General features: G+C 40.2%; 2 protein-coding genes across 4 annotated transcripts in view; one reads left to right on the top strand and one right to left on the bottom strand.

Annotated features, from left to right (window-relative positions):
* nol10 (nucleolar protein 10) overlaps positions 1–19,004 on the bottom strand; it is a 66,848-nt gene extending 47,844 nt beyond the window's left edge. The window contains exons 1-8 of the mRNA XM_078541612.1: positions 18,807–19,004; positions 15,232–15,277; positions 11,463–11,561; positions 5,423–5,500; positions 2,650–2,687; positions 2,331–2,467; positions 1,348–1,413; positions 84–144 (exon numbers count right to left, since the gene is read on the bottom strand). Coding sequence (XP_078397738.1) covers positions 84–144; positions 1,348–1,413; positions 2,331–2,467; positions 2,650–2,687; positions 5,423–5,500; positions 11,463–11,561; positions 15,232–15,277; positions 18,807–18,872 — 591 coding nt within the window. The 5' untranslated portion in view covers positions 18,873–19,004. The remainder of the gene's footprint in view (positions 1–83; positions 145–1,347; positions 1,414–2,330; positions 2,468–2,649; positions 2,688–5,422; positions 5,501–11,462; positions 11,562–15,231; positions 15,278–18,806) is intronic.
* A 110-nt stretch (positions 19,005–19,114) lies between these two features.
* The window catches only part of LOC144680530 (V-type proton ATPase subunit C 1-A-like), a 112,258-nt gene continuing 111,976 nt past the window's right edge, over positions 19,115–19,396 (top strand). For all 3 annotated transcript variants that reach the window (XM_078541609.1, XM_078541611.1, XM_078541607.1), the window contains exon 1: positions 19,115–19,393. The gene's annotated coding sequence lies outside the window, so the exon portion shown is untranslated. The remainder of the gene's footprint in view (positions 19,394–19,396) is intronic.

Raw genomic sequence — 19,396 nt, 5'->3', positions numbered from 1 at the left:
AAATATTGAGGTAAAACTTACTTATTCAATGTTTAACAAAAAAAAAATGAGAATCTGACAAGCAAACCAGTGCTTTGTATTACCTCAGTTGACCCAGTAGCAAACAGGTAGTGTGCAGGGTTAATATCACATACATTGTTCTGCCTGAGAATATAAATAGTTGACATTAAAATCTATTTTTAAAAAATAGCATTTTGTCTGACATCTTACTACCACACAGTGCAATCAGATTCATATTAAAATAGGCATAATATATATAAATTAAATACTACAGAGTTCCTCAAAAGTCTCAATTACATTCAGGCCATCACTAATTTGAACTTCTTTGATGATAGTTGCCCATTATTTTTCAATTCCAACTCCAAAGTACCACTTCTTTCCTAACCTAGGCTTAAATTTAGCAACTTTTAAAAAAATAGATAACATGGTTACCTTGCTTTCCTTTTTAACTTCTGATGTGTTCCTGATTTCTATTAGGGAAATGCTTATCTGCACTTGCCATGTTTTATTTTTTGCCATTTATACTAACCTTAGCAACATAACGCAGAAATAAAGGCCAAGTGCCCATGCCTTTGTAATTTTTTTTAAGAATAATTAAAAACAATGTAATCACTCAGTAATTCAACATTCTTCTTCCTTAGACTCAAGATGTTATGCAGATTGTTTTTATAAGATTTTGCAATAAAGTAGCATATAGCATAGTGAGGAAATAGTTCCTCCCAGTGGCAGAAGTGCTTACTTACACAATATAACCCCACTTCATGCAGTGGTACAAAAACAGAACTACGTAGCTCGAGTGTTCTGCCTGAGACTGAGCTGAATTTCAAAAGTAAACACCCCAGCCACCAATGCTTTATTTCTACGTCTGCATCATCATCGATCTCCATGCCTACTATAACTCTTATCTTAGTTTAACACTTCCAGTCAATTATTCCAACGTTCCCTTTGCTAGCCTTCACAAAGTGCAGAACTCCACTCACATCCCTAGCCCTCAAAGTGTTGATTTCAAAATTTCTGTCCTAATTTACAAGTACCCCCATGGCCCTACCTCTGCAACTCCATGCTTGCCTTTGCTCATCCAACTCTGATCTATTTTGTAATTCATGTCTGCGCCATCTTCAATGGCAGAGCATTCGACAATTTCACTCTATGCTCTGGTACACTCTCTTTAAATTACTCCCACTTGCGGCCTTGCTGCATTCCCACAAAGTCTACCTCGTCAGTCAATGACCCTAACCTTTCTCACATTACTGCTCAGTATCCAATTACGCGTCTTTGTGAAATGTTGCGGGATATTTTATTGTATTAAAAAAGTGAGATAATAGTTTAAGTTGTTAAAATACTTACGAAGCATCTGTCTGTAGAGAATTTAGGAATCGTCCCTGTTCCAAATTCAATCTGTAGACTTCAGAACTGGATGAGCACAAAAGTAAAAGCATAATAGCATTTAAAAGAGAAATAGAAGTCATAAAAGTTCTTTATTTTCATAAGTCTTTACTTTATTACTATCAACAGCAGTTTCTCTGCAATCTAGAAGTGCCTTCAATGGCACGTTGGTGTTGCAGAGTTGTTTTTTCTTTCTATCCTTCCCGCCCCCACCCTGCCCCTCACATCTAGGTTATGAAGTTTGATGAAGTTCATTTTTCCACTCCCAATTACTAAAATTTTTAGCTATCATTTATTATAATTCAGTTAAGATGACAAATGCACGATTTTAGAAACGGTTCACTGCAAAGTAAATTGCTACATTTTCTGCAGTCACTATTGCTAGATTGTCATTAAAAAAAGTGTCCATAAATGGGTCCAGTCAGCCACTCCTCTACTCTACCCAAAGGAAAGTGCATGCATAAAATAAAACACACTTCTCATTGCATTCTTTGTAAACTATGGACAAATGAATATCTCCAAGATCAAAGTGTTATTACAAGCACTACCAAGCACGGATGAAGTCCATTGACAATCACAACGGATGATTGTCAATTTCCCCCTTTACAGTAATACGAAACCTGACGACTGCATTAATATGGTGGAGGGATAAGAAACCAAGAGTGCAAAGAGAATTAAATACAAATCACTGATAAATAGCACCCTTGCCACTTATTGAGCAAATCAGAACAAAATAGGTAGAAATCATAAAATTCAGAAATATGGGTCTACTTAGTTTCACAGCATAGACTTAAGAACACATTTTGAAAATAATTGCGAAGATTTATTTCTAAAGTCACCAAAAACTTTGGTGTATGTTTTATGTAAATGTTCCACATTATCCAGTATTACTTAATTTTAACCATCTGACAGCTAAAAAGGATTTAAAAATAACATTTACATACCTTGCTCCTACAAAATAGAGATCACATGATGGATAATGATGGGAAAAATCTCTACCAAACTTAGGGATTCGTGTCCTATAATAGTGGCCATGCTGCGAATGAAACTCTACATAACGGTCACACTGCAGGAAAACAATCTGTAAAAGCAGAAAAGCAGCTACTAAAAAAGCGAGAATTATTGCATAATTACTTACAATTTGGTTGAAGTGCTTGGAGATCTTTCTCAGGCACATTAACGCATTATAATAAATACAAGTCTTCTAGTTGCTTAAAATACAACCTTTACATTAATAAAGTATAGCAGGGTGCACATACATACCTTTGAATAATCATCTGATAAAACCTCAAACGTTATAACTGTAAAAGAAAATCAACTGGAAATTACATTATATTTACTTTCACTATATCAATGTTATACCACAAACTGAAATATACAAAATATACACTAAATAAACAAAACTCATTTTTAACAGGAATTATGAAATTTGCACTTCTTAGTGCTTGGAAGTATTCGTAATTTCACAATTTCTAAAGTTAATTAAATTTCATTTTATGTTCTTATTTCTAAAGAAGTATTGTAAGGCTTTCTTGCTTATAACCACAGTTTAGAAATCTATTGGCATAACAAACCTAGTAACTAGTTCAATCAAACCTGAAATCTGATCAAAACAGTATAAATGCAGGAAGTTTTATCCATTTCAAAATCAACATAAAAAAGAGCCAACTCAAAGATTACTGCCAAATTTTCTCCCCATTCAAGCTGGAAAATTGTCCAACTACCACTTGGTACTCAAAAAAGCAATGCAACTAATACTGAAGATCACAGGCATAATAATCCACTTATTCTCTAATCTCCAACATACATATTGTGGTGCCAGTGTCCCAGCCATTGCATTAGTTTTAATACAAAGTAACAATTTAAAATAAGGTTACACTTGCTGGTGTTTTACGAATCATTATCTAAATATTATTCTTACGAAGGCATCTAGGGGCTAAACTTGACAACCTCCTCCTATCTTGCTCCACCAAGCACTGCCTCTTGGATTCTGCTAGTTTTTTTTTACTCATTCATGGATTGTGGGCGTCGCTGGCTAGGACAGCATTTTATTGCCCATCCCTGGCCGCCCTTCAGAAGGTGGTGGTGAGCTGCCTTCTTGAACCGTTACAGTCTCTGCGGTGTAGGTACACCCTGTGTTGTTAGGGAGGGAGTTCCAGGATTTTGACCCAGCGACCGTGGATCAACAAACACAGCCCTTCTCTCAACATTTCCCTTCAGAACATCATTTAGACTAGAACAGGGCCCTTGCCATCCATATTATTATTATGAATGAGTCCAATCATATTAGGGTTTTGAAAGCTTCATAGGTGGAATCAACTTGCCCCTTCCCACCTGGCACCCCGGTAATATTTTTTGGACATGGCCCCTTAAAATGTGTGCGTTTGGCTGTGCAGTCATGGTAACTTAAAGAGGTTGCCATGTATGTGGGAACTTTTGGGCTGCTGTGCAGCTTACAAGGAACGTTGGCATTGGCTCTGCCTTTGCAAAATGCTTTCAACTTCCCTTTACACTCAAAATTCTTTGAATGTGTTAGTGCTTCCCAAATATGTGCCTATCCTTCCTGCAACTACATGTGTGATCTTTTCAATCAGGTTTTCACCCTGTCATAGAATCGAAACAGTTCTAATCAAAGTCACAAATTACTTCCTTGATGACTGTGATTAATTATCTCTCCCTGATCCTCCTCCTTCCAAGCCTCTCCTCGGCTGTCCAGCTTAGTGGGACTGCTTTGTTTGGTTCCATTCTTCCCATCCAATCACAGTCATTGCATCTCCTGCAGTGATTTTTCTTCCCACCTCTGGAGTCACCCTATTCTTGGCCCCTTTCCTCTCATCTTTGCGTGTGATATGCTTAAGGAGCAACAAAGGCATAGGATCAGGTTTCACATGCTTCCAGCTGATACCCACCTCTACTTCTTCAGCACTTCTCTCAACCCCTCCACTGTTTGAGATGTCAGCATGCTTGTTTGACATCTAGTTCTGCACAGACTACTATTTCCACCGCTGAAATATTAAAAGATAGTGCCTTTGTCCCCAGTACAATCTCCATACGCTGGCCATTGATTCTATTTACTTCCTTAGCTATCATCTCAGGCTGAACCTCTCTGTAAATAACCTTGGCACCTTATTCAGCCCCAAACTAAGTTGCCTCGCCATCACAAAGAATGTCTACTTCCACAATATTGCATGTTTTCTTCCCACCTCAGCCCATTTACTGCTGAAACCCTCATCATTGCCATTGTCACCATTAAACTTGACTGTTCAAATGCCCTCCTAGCTAGCCTCCATCACCTTCAGCTCCTCCAAACCTCTACTGATAGGATACTATTGAGGGCCAAATCCTACTAACCTATCACCCCTATACTTGCTGTCCTAGATTGTCTCTTTATATTCAAATTCCCTCATGGCAACACCACTCACTATCTCTGTAACCTTCCCCATCCCTGCAACACTCCAAGGCTGCGTTCCTCCAACTCTAACCTTGTGCCTCCAGGAATCCCTTTTTGTGACTTCAACGGCCATATCTTCAGTTGTCTATGCCTCAGATTCTGAATCACCTTCAGATCTCTTCTGCCTCCCTCCTCCCCTGGTCTAAGATCTTTCTTAAACCCCACATCTGTGACCAAGCTTTCAATCAGCTCTAAATTCTCCTCCTTTGACTATCAAATTTTGCCAATTATGTTTTGGTGAGTGCCTTAAGACATTTTTCACAGTAAAGACACTATGCAAATGCCAGTTATTGCTGTTTAAAGTTAATCATAAGTCAATTTCTTTGTACAAAATTATATTAAACAAGAACATTTTTCCTTCAACATATCTGCAAAAAGGTATGAAAAACAGCAGTAAAAACAAAAAAAAATCAAATTTTTAGATAGTGTTGCAAACTTATAATTAAATGTTGCATGGTATAAATTAAAAGATATAGCAGAGTTGAAATATATTCTATTTTCTTTACAATGTGTTTAGGTCATTCAAGTTTTACTTAAACTTTATGCCAATTAATTAATAATGCCAAAGAGAATTATGTATTCAACCTTCTGAATCAAGACATCGTTCAAACTTCATTGATAACTGGTATGTGTCATAACATCGAATCCGTGGCTTGTACGTTCCTGCAAAGATAAATAGTTAGTAATAGAAATTGGACATCAATAATATTTATTCATTCATTCTCAAAAAGAAGTTGCTGCAATATCACACAACAGAAAAGATTTAAGTTCCCTTTTAAAGAATGCTTTCAGTACTTGACAGATCATTTGTAGCTTTCAAACTAACACAAATAAACTGAAATACAAAGGATAAAATATATGCTTACAATTTTAAACTCAGGAGGTATGAAGAGAGATATTTGTAACAAACAAGATCAGTCCTTACATGCCTCCTTTCTGGGTAGCGAAGCTCAAGTTTGTCCAGTTTTCCTTCATGACTCAGACCCGATACTGAATTTTTGGATCTATTTCAGTTTATTTGGATATATTCCTAGATATTTCAACAGCATTAATATGGTATGCACCTCATCTATTTTTCTCTCCTCATAATAGTACTTGCCTATGTACCTTGAACACCATGTATCCATTTGAATACAAATTTTGGACTTGAACCCAACACTTGACTCCTTTTTATTCCCACATTTGGGCTCATCTCTCCTTCTCTTGCCCCTCAGTCATACCGCCTTTCAATTGTACCCCCTTGGGTACTTTGCTCCCCATCCTCTCTACAGTCTGTTTTCCTACTCTATTTCCACCATCTCAGGCTTAAAATCCAATTGTATAAAACCCATAGCTATCCTCTACACCTTTCTTGCATCTTCCAAAGAGCCCAGCTAGGCAACCATCACTGTATCCTTACGAGTAGAAACCCCAACTATCCTACTCTGTTCTTTATAGATCTTCCCACTGAGCTTTCACTAACAGCCAGTCTTGTTGGCCTCTTGTACATCACATTTACCCTACATACCATTACCCTTGGATTCCACAAGCCATCAACACCTCATAGAACTACTCCACATTTCTCTTCGGACTATCCATTCAATCAAAGCCTTTGCCATCCACAACATTATGAATGTTTCTGTCAATATCCCAGCTTTAACTGAAATTTGGCTCATGGGTGGCAATATAATGGCTCTTACTGCAGCAATGCTGTCTAGCAATATTTCTCACCGTCTACCCCATACCCAAACTCTCATGATAGCGTTGTTCCTTAATTCCCCTTATGGGGGAGTCTAGACCTAGGAGGCACAGCTTAAAAATGAGGGATCCTCCAATTAAGATGGAGATGAAAGGGAATTTTTTCTCTGAGGGTTGTTAGATGTTGGAATTCTCTTGCCCAGACAGCAGTCATTGAATATAATCAAGGCTGTATTACAGATTTTTGATTGACAAGGGAGTCCAGGGTCATGGAGGGCAGGAAGGAAAGTGGAGTTAAGGCCACAATCAGATCAGCTATGATCTTACTGAATGGTGAACTAGGCTCGAGGACCTGAAAGGCCTACTCCTGCTCCTATTTCTTATCAGCTTATGGATTGGCAAGTCATCTGTCAGTCTTTTGTACCATTCTATTGAGCGCCTCATTCTCGTTTACCCTGAAAACTGAGAAGACCAAAGCCATTGGGCTGGATATTAGCACAGTGGTGGGCAGAGGATGGGGTGAGGTGTTGTTTTGAAGTCAGAAAACACAGAAGAATGGGTTTCCTCGCAGGCATTCCAAATTTAGCAGCGGGGCACGATTAGCATTTTTAATCCATTTTTAGTCTCCGTCGCAGCCAGCCAGATTGAGTGACTGACCAGTTGTTGGGCAAGTTTATCTTCAGCACCAGGGTCCAGCTAAGGGTTGGAGAAGGAAAGGGGGGAGTCAGAGGGCAGAGGGAGAATCAAGGTCCAGAGTAGGATATCGGAGGCCAGATACGAGATAATGATCCAGAGCTAGAGCTGGGTGAGGGGGTTGGGATAGAGAATTATATGCCAGGGCTAGATTGGTAGTCGTGGGAAAGCTGTGCAGGTTAGAAGGGTTGGGAAGTCACATCAGTGGGCAGGGAAGTTGGTACACTGGACCTAGCAGGTAAGGGAAAAGGCACACCTCCTCAATTCTGCCTCCCTTTAGCTGCTGTGTTCCCTCAGGTCCAAAAAAATCTGGTTGGCTAGGGATAAAACTAAAATCATGTTTAAATGAGGCATTTAGACTTGTTTTATTCAAATGCCAACTTGCTTCTTGGGAGTGTGTTGGCTGTCCTTCAACCTCCCTCAACTCCATTAAAATCAGGAGCGGCCAAGCTGGTTTTAATATTCTAGCCGACCTAAACCCATTTATTTTGGGGTGTTAAAATTCTCCCTGTTGCTTTTGGCCCCCACCATAAATTCTGTACTCTTGCCTTTTCCTGCTCAAAGTCTCAGGCTGAGCCATATTGTTCATAATCTCAGCATTCTTTGCTCCCAAGCCAAGATTCTATACCATGTCCTCATCACAAAGACCCACTAATTCTACTTCTGTACCACTACTCACCTCCACCCTTTCCTCAGCACAACTGCGCCTGAAAAGTGCCTCCACACCTCTGTCACCTCCTGAATTAACTATTCCAAGGTTCCACTAGTTAACCTTCTATCTTCCACTCTCAAATTTCAACTCATCCAGAGCTCTGCTGCCCACAAGACATAGGAGAAGTAGGCCATTTGGCCCATCAAGTCTGCTCCACCATTCAATGAGATCATGGCTGATCTGATAATCCTCAACTCCACTTTCCTGCCTTTTCCCCTTAACCCTTGATTCCCTTACTGATTAAAAATCTGTCTATCTCAGCCTTGAATATACTTAACAACCCAGCCTCAATAGCTCTCTGCTGTAAAGAATTCCACAGATTCACTACCCTCGGAAGAAATTCCACCTAATCTCTGTCCTAAATGGGCGACCCCTTACTCAGATTATGCCCTCTGGTCCTAGATCCTCCCAAAGTGGAAGCCCAAGGTTGCATCTACCAAGAATCTTATATGTTTCAATAAGGTCGCCTCTCATTCATCTAAACTCCAATGAGTACAGGCCCAACCGACTCAACCTCTTCTCTTAAGAAAATCCTTCCATCCCCAGGATCAACCTAGTGAAACTTCTCTGGACTGCCTCCAATGGCAGTATATCTTTCCTTAGATAAGGGGACTAAAACGGTTCACGGTATTCTAGGCATGGTCTAACTAACGTCCTGTATTGTTTTAGCAAGGCTTCCCTATTTTTATACTCCATTCCCTTTGAAATAAAGGCCAACGTTCCACTTGCCTTTCCTAGTACCTGCTGAACTTGTATGTTAGCTTTTTGGGATTCATGCACGAGGACTCCCAAATCCCTCTGTACTGTACCTTTCTGCAGTCTTTCTCCACTTAAGTCATATTCAGCTCCTCTATTCTTCCTGCCAAAATACATAACCTCATATTTTCCCACATTATATTCCATCTGCCAAGTTTTTGCCCAGTCACTTAATCTGTCTATACTCCTCTGTAGACTCCGTCATCTTCACAGCTTGCCTTCCCACCTATTTTTGTGTCATCCGCAAACTTAGCGATAGTACATTCACTTCCCTTATCTAAGTTATTAACATATATTTTAAATACTTGTGGCCCTAGCACTGATCCCTGTGGCACTCCACTAGTTACAGTTTGCCATCCCGAAAATGCCCTATCATCCCAACTCTGCCTTCTATTAGTTAGCCAATCCTCTATCCATGCTAATATACTAGCCCCAACACCATGGGCTCTTGACTTATTAAGTAGCCTTATGTGCAATACCTTATTGAACACCTTTTGGAAATCCAAATATATTACATTTACTGTTCTCTTTTATCTTTCCTGCTTGTTACCTCCTCAAAGAATTCTAATAAATTTGTCAGGCACGATTTCCCCTTCATGAAGCCATGCTGACTCTGCTTGATTATATCATGCATTTCTAAATGCTCTGCTATTACATCCTTTATAATAGACTAACATTTTCCCAATGAAGGATGTTAAGCTAACTGGCCTATAGTTACTTGTTTTTCTGTCTCCATCCCTTTTTGAATAAGGGCGTTACATTGGAAAACTGCCAATCTTCTGGGACTTTTCCAGAATCTAAGGGTTCTTGGAAGATTACTACCAGGGAATCCACTATTTGTGTACCTACTTTCTTTAATATCCTAGGATGCAACCCGTCTGGTCCAGGGGAATTATTGGCCTTTAACCTCATTAGTTTCCCTAGTACTTTATCCTCTAGTGATGGTTATTGTATTTATTTCCTCCACCCCTTTTGCCCCTTGACTATTTAATATTTTTGGAATGCTATTAATGTCTTCTACCGTGAAGACTGATGCAAAGTATTTATTGAACTCCTCGGCCATCTCCTGGTTCCCTATTATTTCCCCAGCCTCATTTTCTAAGTGTGCCAATGTTCACTTTGTCCTCTTGCTTTCTTTTTAGATAAAGAAGCTCTTACTGTCCGTTTTTATATTACTTGCTAGTTTACCCTCAAAGTTTATTTTCTCCATTTTTATTATTTTTTTGGTCATCTTTTGTTGGTTTTTAAAACTTTCCCAATCCTCTGGGTTCTACTAATCTTTGCCACATTGTACAGTTTTTCTTTCAATTTTTTACTATCCTTAACTTCCGTGGTTAACCATGGTTGGTTTATCCCCACCCATATTCCATCCCGAGTCAAGATCTCGTTGCCTATCCCCGCTGTCCTTGCTCCTGGCCTCCCACCCCAATGCTTCAAATTTAATAGTCTCATCCTTGTGTCTTTAAATCCCTTGATGGTATTGCCCATTCCAATATTCCTAACTTATTCTAGTCCCACAACCCAAGACACAACCTGCATCCCCAACGAACTCTCCATTTTGCAGACTCTTACATCAAGTAAAATCATTCTCCCTTTATCCCATCATTGCGGTGATGCCTTTAGCCACTTAGGCTCCACATACTAATTCTTTTCGTTTAACCCTTCTATCTCCCTTTAAGACCCTGCTACATCCCACCTCCCTGATTTTAGTCACTCCTGCCAATATCATCATCTTCGATATGCATCATTTTATTTTGTATTGCTTCTGAAGGTCTTTGGGCTTTATTTTTACATTAAAGGTATATAATGATTGCTGTTTATGCTTCTCAGCATTAAATTTCACTGGTTATTTTGCTCATTTACATATTTTATCCAAATATTTCTGTAATTTCTGAACGCATTCAAAGATCCTGCTGATTTGGTATCTTATGCACATTTGGCCACTTTGAAATAAGCCTCTGAATCCAAGTCAATTATGTAAATTAGAAAGAGCCACAGTTCCAGCCCCGAGACATCCCACTCAGCACTCATATGCCGCTACCCCTCACCCCCCCAATTCTTGTCCTACATTCCCCAACCCCTATCCTCTATCCAGCACCTAATCCATTCCCAGAGTTTACACTGAATCACCAACACTTTAACCTCCTCAACTTAACTAGGCTCAAAGAATTGTCGCCATCGGAATCCTTACTAACTACAGTTAATTAGGATTGCTGTGCAGATGATTTGCAAGTTTACTCCTGATAAATGATTTCATTATTTTACATGGAATGGAAGGAAGAGTGATGGGTTTCTACTTGTCTGCTTGTTTTATCACCCTTTTTGAATATGGTCACCATGACAGCTCATTTCCAATCTATTGGTACTGTTCCAGTGTCCAATGACTCACTTGACGATTGTCAGCAACTTGTAGGTCTCCTCTCTAGTTTTTCTCAATTCTTGGGTAAATAAAATTTGTTCCCGGGGGTTTGTTGGATTGTTTATGTTCTTTTGCACCAAAGTGGTTGGGTTTCTAATAAATTTTAATGCTGTATAAAACTTTCAGCTAAATGGCTGTTTAAGGAAGATAATAAAACACAAATGTCAACCACATTTGCTCACTATCTTACTGGGAGATAAAGTGAGAAACCAAGTTAGTCCAGCCTATTTCGCCACAACGGTTCAAAGAGTTATATATTGTACATAAGAAATTTTTATAAACCAAGTTGAAAGACAACAATGACAATGAAACAATTTAACAGAAGGGAAATAAAAAGTACACAAATAAAACAAAACCAGTTAATTTACCAGTTGCAATGATATATTGCCCATCTCTTGAAACTTTAATGGTGGTACTAACTGTTGGCATCTCGAAGTCCTGGATGAGCTCAATTCTTCTACGTATATCTAGAGAGAAAGAAAAATATTGTTTTTTTGCTCCCAGGCAGAAGCAGTTGAAGGAGAACGCTAAATTAAATAATACACAATGTATTATTCTGTTGCAACTCAGTCGTCTTACAGCAACGTGGTCTAACTTCTGTAAATGAGCACATTGAGGTTAGTAAGAGAATAACTGCTGCTGAAAAGTTTTTCTGTAGATTTGCAGTTTCTTGCAGTTCTTTATCAAGGTTGCATGAAAGATGTAGAGTTGGACAGGCTTTATTTTCCTTTATTGTTAAAAGATAACTCTAACATGCTTATTGCTCACACATCAGAACATATAAATTATGCTTGATAGTTTGAAAGTATTTTTAAAAAGCCCAACAAAAAGCTTTAGCTTAACTGCATGCAACTCCTATTCATAGTAAATCAGCAGAAGTATGGTAGCTTCTCAGCTCAACAGTTAACTAGCTTAAAATAAAACCAAAACATTCTTCCTGATTCAACCAGTGAGAATATATGGTACTTTCATCTTGGGCATCTTCAACAAGGGGTGGATTAACACACAGAACAGGGCTGTTGACAGTCTCTTAACAGAAATGCATTGTTATATGGCAAGAGAAAAAAGTGGCGTAGAAACTGCATCGTATCAGTGCTTGCTTTTCAGGTGAAGAGCAAGTAGTGAAGGGTTGAATATTTTATGTGCTTGCTCTTCTGTGCCAGGCATGCACCACATGCCAAATTGGTCAAGTGCCCTGTAATTGTCCAGAATAGGCATTATGTCCATTGTCTATGCATTTGGGGGCCTTTTGGAGACCCATTCCTGAAATTGGTTGGCGGTTGACTGTAGCATGCACTGTTCATATTGTGGCCAGTTTTCACAGATGCAGGGCAGTCAGACCAGTGGTCTTTACAGGGACTACTGCAGTTCCCACCAAAGTAGGTAGGTGAAAAGCTGTGGAGACAGAAGGAGCTCTTCTGTCACATGGGCAGCTGCCAGCTTCTCCAACGACCAATGTTATCTTCTTCCCGATCAGCACACTGCTTCGTGGAGCACAACTAGCACTCCCAGCATTCCAGTCACATCCTGATGCTGCAAGAGGACCAATTTTTCATGCTCCTCTTACTCCCAAGTTTTGGTGCTGAGGTTCATGTTTACTACTGCTTTCGTATCAAAGTCAGGGCCAAAACAACTCAAGACTTTAGGCATACTTAGAAATTAAAGATCCAATAAATAGCAAGTGCAAAGGAATGGCCATGAGTGGGCTTTATGGCAAATATAGAGTATAAAAAGAGATCAAATAGTGAATCTATATGGAACTTTAGTAGGGGCACAATTGGAGCAGTGTGTACAGTTTTGTACTCTACATTTTAGCAAAGACTTGAGGCAACTGAGAGGGTACAGTGTAGTTCCATTACAATGTTGCTGGCATGGCTTACAAATAAGAAGATGACTTGAAAAATGGGGCTACAGAGATTAAGAGTTGATTTAACAGTATTTAAGAGTATAAAGGAATGGGGTGGAGTAGATGGAGACAGACTGTTTCTGTGATTGAGGGATCTAGAACAATACATAGTTACAAATTAAATGCAAGAACAAGAGAAACTTAATTTCCTTTAAACACACAGGGTCATTAGTCACTGAAGCACATCAACATTTAGAAATAGGTTAGATAGGTGGTTGAAGGAGAGGGGAATAAAGGGATATGTGAACAGAGTGGAAAATGGAATTAGGGCTATAGCTAGCATGGAGGATATACCTGAACATGGACTGGTTGAGCCAAACAGGATATTTACAAGTTGTAATTTCTATGCAATATTATGGTGACTCATGATAAGGCAGATCTGGGCACATTCTTGATTATAACATAACAATATATTAATCTGCAGGTTTATGAAGGGAAAAAAGAGATTGTATGTCATCACTTGTAATCCACTATTGAATTCCTTGAACCATACTTCATCCCTTCTCTCAAGACTCAAAAGTAACTCCTAATAATGTAGAAATGGTACACAGGTAGATATCTCTAACAAGCGTACCAATAACCAATAACCATACCTAGGGTCATCATCATTTTTCGTATCCAACAGCAAGTGATTGATTGAGGAGAAATGTTACTACTTGATCTGGTTTGGTGTGACTGCATCTAAAGTGTTATATTTATTTTAATCTCTGTGTATAATACTGAAGAAAGTACAGTGAAGATTTACGAGAATGATTCCTAAATCTAGAGGACTGAGTTATGAGATAAGATTGTCTACCCTGGGACTTTACTGTCAGGAGAAGAATAAGACCAACTTCTATATATCTTATGAAGATTTTCACAGGCACAAAGAACATTATTCTCTCAAATATGGGATCACAGGAAGATTTAAAGATAACTCTGAGCTGGAGCTCCTTGCTACAGTTTTCTCCGAATTATACTTTGCTCCACTGTTTCAGGCCCATCCTTCCCCACCCCATCACCCTACTCTGCCTATAGTTAATTACCAGAATCTGTGGGGAAACTTGTTGTATGAGCTAGAATAAAAAAACATTTAACCAGTTAGTGACATGCTAGTTATGTTGCATCAGTCTTGATTGAACCAAGTGTTCTAAGACACCAGTAGAATCTGGTAAACACTAGAATAAATTCCAAGTTCATACTATCTACAACCTACACCATAGGAGATCTACTAATACTTACACATATCAATCTTGCTTCTAAAAGACAAACAGCTTGCAGTTGCTTCTTTAACATTCAAGATGCTATACAAAGGGAATAAATAAGGGGAAAGTGCACCCTTCACACTTCCAAAATGTCTAACAATACATCTACATTTATACACACTTCCTGACTACAAAACCTTGTGTAATCAACTCTTGGTAAAACTATGTCAACTGTTTCTCAATTATAAATTCCCATTTCTGCATTTATAATCAGAATCTCACATGTAAATGTATATTCTAATTGCATCTACCCAATGGTGCCAAGTCCATTGCTTTAGTTCTGCTTCCCCCAGCTCATCCTGTACTACAGTATAAATACTATACCACTTTACTTCTCAGCATCCTAAATTGTCCTAAGCTCTGGTATTTAATGATCAAAAAGACATATCAAAATCTTATAAAATTAAGGACAGACTGTACATGGTATTGTAAAAATCTTACTTGTGTGCACCTTAGTTCAACTATATCCTGCCCACTACCTACCATTTAACTTGAAGATAATACTTATTCTGACTTCTCCATGTTCAATGTTACAAATGATAAACTAATTACAAATACATGCCCTTCCTGTCAAGTAGCAATTATTTCCTTCTGTCAGGTTAATCCCATCATGCTTTTGATCACACTTATCTATTCATTTTACTTAACTGTTGCCAGGACCTCCCTATTACAAGTTCCAATTTAAAGTTCCATGATCAAACTTCACCAACTGACCTCAGGATAAGTGTGTTTGAACTATTTCCCCAAAGGCAGTACTTGAGCAGTGACCTTAAAAGGGACAGGGCAGGTAAAGTACAGTCCTATTTTTCTAACTGAATATCACAGGCCCCAGACTTGTCTGATTTCAGAATGCCTATAAGCAATACCATGGAAGCGAATTAGAAACACAGCTATGTGCACACAGGAAAAAAAGGCAATATTTCAAATATTACATTAAAATCACATTTTAATTTATTACAAAACATTTGGGTGGAATCTTGCACTCACCGACATCATTCTTCTGCAAACGTCTCTTTTTTCTATCTGAAAGCCACTGAAATGAAAATAAAAATCCAAAAAACAGTTACAGTTCATACAGTAGCTATTTGGAGTTCCTGGAGATGACGTGACTATATAATCATTTTTGTAGAATTATTCATGATTCAACATCTGAAACTTTAAAAGAAAATCAATTAAGCTCAAATACAGAACTTAAGATTATAGCTAACTGTAAAAGCTTTGTCAACCATGCAGTAGCCATGGCGATGAAAAGCATCACCTGAGCTACATGATTCATAAAGGCTTCATAATCCTAAAGAAATGTCAAGCATACACCTGACCTTGTTCTTTTTTTAGAACTATATCTCAGCACATTTGGTTTTGTGGATATTTCTCACACACCAGGTGGTTTTAAAAAAGATCCAATGATCAACTGGTTAACAGCTCAGTACTTCACAAGCAAGGACTTTCTCAAAGTATGTTTTAAAAAGGGCCATACCTAATGTCTGAGATCTTTCCTACGGCTAGAGTATTTTAATTTAAATGACATTCCTTACTCCACTGAATTTTCAATGGAAGCTACAGGTACTGTTATGCAGAATTCAAAACTTATGATGCAACTGTTTAAACATACCAAATTAAGCCAAGTGTTTAACTTAGTAACCAGAAAAAAGAAAAATCCTTACTATTTGACCAATCTATGAAGTGAGCAATGCACAACCTCTGCCAAAAGCTCAAGAAATATTACCTTCCTGGAGGCCTACCTGACATTATTTAATTCAATGCGATACAGGTGAACAACTCAATTGCATCCCAAATGCAGGTTTCAACAGATAATCTCAGCCACGAGTATGTGGAGGTAAACACACTGAAATGCGTGGGGTCTCCGTTCCCTACACTTTCCCATGTCACCCGGTTCTCCCCGATTTCCCCCACTCCAGCCGCTTTCCCCCCAGCTTCCCTTGGCGGGCACCTGCATTCAGGCAACGCTAAGCCTCAGGACTCACTCGAGGTCTCGCTATCACTCTCATTGCACCTAAGCCCCCATAGCCTCCGATTAGGGGCGGGAGGGTGGGGCAAGAAGGAGGAGCAGGGGAACCAAGCATGCCCGAACCTGCAAAGGCTGGGCGGGGTGGGTGTGTGGGGAGGAAGAGAGCGGGGGGAGCGTGCTCACACATGAGAGAAGGGTGCGAGTGTGTAAGGGAGGGGTGCATGTGAGAGGGAGGGGGCGTATGTGTGTGTGAGAGTCTGAGAAAGTGGTGCGTTTGTGGGAAAGAGAGGGGTGTATGTGCATTTGCATGAGAGGGGGGGTGTGTATGTGTACACACATGTGTGCGAGAGAGAGGGAGAAAAAAAATCAATTTATTCTTTTGACTTTTTTTGCACAGCAAGTTGTTTCTTTTCATACATTAGCTTAAGTTTTGAAATTCTTGATTGAGTTTTTTTTTGATGAGATAACAGAGGTTGATGAGGGGAATCTGATTGATGTGGTATACACAGGCATCCAAAAGGCATTTGATAAAGTGCCACATAATAGAATTAAACTTTGTTGACAAGCCTAAGTGAAAATCAGAGCAGTGGTGAGTGGCTGCTTTTCAGACTGGAGGCAATATTAAAAAGTGGATTTCCTCAGGGGATGTACTATTGCTTTCCTTACATATTTCTGACCTAGACTTGGGTGCACAGGACAAAATTTCAAACGGGCAGATGACAAGACCTGGAAGTATAGTGAAAGACTACAAGGTAACAGAGGCAGGCAGGTGGAATAACCAGACACGTAGCTAATGCGATTTAATTGTGAAGTGATACAAGGAGACAAAATTTTAAAAAAGGAAACAATTCTAAAAGGGGATGCAAGAGTTGTCAAATCTGGGAGATATATGTGCACATATTATTGAAGGTGGCAGGTTGTGGAAGTGGTTAAAAAGCAAAGATCCTGAGCTTTATAAATAGAAGCAGTGTACAAAAGCAAGGAAGTTAAGAACCACCTTTGGGAAATACTGGTTTGGCCCCAACTAAAGTATCATGTACAGTTCTAAGCATCACACAAAGTAGTATGTGAAGGCTTGAGAAAGGGTGCAAAAATATTTTGAGAATGGTTGCATGGTTGAGGAATTTCAGTTACATAAACAGATTGGAGGAACAGAGCTTGTGTCCTTACAGAAAAGGCAAGCAAGAGGCGATTTGATAGGAGTGTTCAAATCATGAGGGGTCTACGTAGAGATTGTTCCCACTGGTGGAAGTGCCAAGAACCAAAGGACACTTATTTTAGCTGAATGGCAAATGAAGCAAGCAACATGACGGAAAACCTTTTACACAGCAAGTGGTCAAGATCTGGAATGGACTGCCCAAGAGTGTGGTGAAGACTGATTCAAACATGGCTTTCAAAAGGAAACTGAATAAGCATTTGACGAGAAAAAACTGCAGGGCACAGGGAAAGGACAGGGGATTTGAACTTGCTAAATTACTTTTGCAGAGAGCTGGCAGAGGTTCGACAAACTGAATGGCCTCCTTCTTTGTAGTAGCCATTCTAAGATTGCTCTTGGGCAGTCCCTCAGGATCGAGGATGACTTGTTTCTACTCTGGTTCGATGGGTTCCAAAATGCACGTTAAATGCAATGCTTGATGTGCGGACTCTGCCTCTTGTGGGGCAGGTGGTGCTTGAAGGGTTGGACAATTTGATTGTTTGGAGGTTTGCACACTCCCTCAGACACCTTGATTGCACCTCTGCAAGTTCCTGACAAAATCTCTCAATGTATTCAGTTCCTTCCCAAACGAAGGCCTTCTCCATTTTGTTCAGTCACAAGCCCGGTTCTCCCATGAGTCGGCAGGGTATATTTGACCTCTTCAGGGATACTTTGAGGACATTCCAAAAGAGTTTTTGCTTTCCTCCTGGGAACACCCTGTTCAGGCCAAGTTCCGAGTACAGCAGTTGCTTTGGGAGTATAGCGTCAGGCATAACAATGACACACGTCCTACCCAGCAGAGCTGGTTTTGAGTGAATAGCACCTTTAATGCTGGGCAAGTTAGCTTGGGAGAGGACACTACTGTTGGACCACCTTTCTGACCACTTGATCTGGGGGGCCTTGTGAAGATATTGCTGGTGGTACTGCTCCTATGCTTTGAGGTGCCTGCTGTAGGTTGTCCAAGTCTGCATAGCATATAGGAGTGCAGGGGTATATATCGTTGTGTGCTCGGTACACCAAGTGTGGCCCAGCCAAGGCTCTACACAAGCTTAACATAACTTCAGCGCTTTCCAATTCTGTCCGTCTGGAAATGACGATTCAAACTCACATCTAACTGATTTATCCATGAAGTGCAGTCGCTGCAGCCCAAATGGTGCGCAGTAGCCAACAGTAACGAGATAAACATTGACCAGGAGAGAGCTCCCCCTTTTCCCAGCTCTGCTCTTCTGCAAACATAAGATCTTCCCAGGAGCCTGCTGAGGCCGCGGCTCATTCCGAAGCCGTGGAGTGTGGGGCCAGCAGGCCGGCTACTTGGAGCTGCCGTTATAACCGGCCTGGAGCCGGCCCCCGGCCCCCTTCTCCAACACGCGCGAGCCCAACCGTCACTCCCTCACTCACCTCCGGCAGCGACCTGCCGTAACTCAGGTTGTAAATCTTCACGTCATTCACATTCGAGACCTGCATCTCGTCACCAGCTGCTCAATCAATCGCCGTTAACCGCAATCCCTCGCACGCGCTAGGCAACAACTGATGGAAAACCTCACCACCGTCCCCCCCCGCCACCTCTGCTCCCCATTCAAGAACGAGGAGACGCGGAGTTCAAAGGACAACCGGAAGAGGTGTTATGCAAATACCAGGCGCGTGCAAATGAGGGGGGGGGGCGCGGTTTATTATGCAAAACAGGACGCGCTGCGCAGCCAGTTCTGCGCACAAGGAGCGGAGCCTCCTGCCTCACCTGTAACATTTTTTTTGGATGGTATCGAAGTTCGGTTCCCAGAGCAGGGAGAGGGAAAACAGCAAGAAAATTCAGCAAGAGGAAGAGGGGCTTTCGTTAATAGCACTCGCCCGCTCAATGATACATCAAAGTTATTGATTAATAAGCAGATCGGCGATAACTGAAACGAAATGACAAGAGGATTGCAAAATTGAGAGGCAAAGAGATTTCTTTTAATCCTTCGGGCACTGCCAAGTCCAGTATTTCTGAGGTA

Source organism: Cetorhinus maximus, chromosome 5, assembly GCF_964194155.1.
Source record: "Cetorhinus maximus chromosome 5, sCetMax3.hap1.1, whole genome shotgun sequence".
Taxonomy (NCBI): domain Eukaryota; kingdom Metazoa; phylum Chordata; class Chondrichthyes; order Lamniformes; family Cetorhinidae; genus Cetorhinus; species Cetorhinus maximus.
The sequence above is the reverse complement of the archived record's forward strand: the minus strand, read 5'-3'. Positions and strand labels throughout refer to the sequence as shown.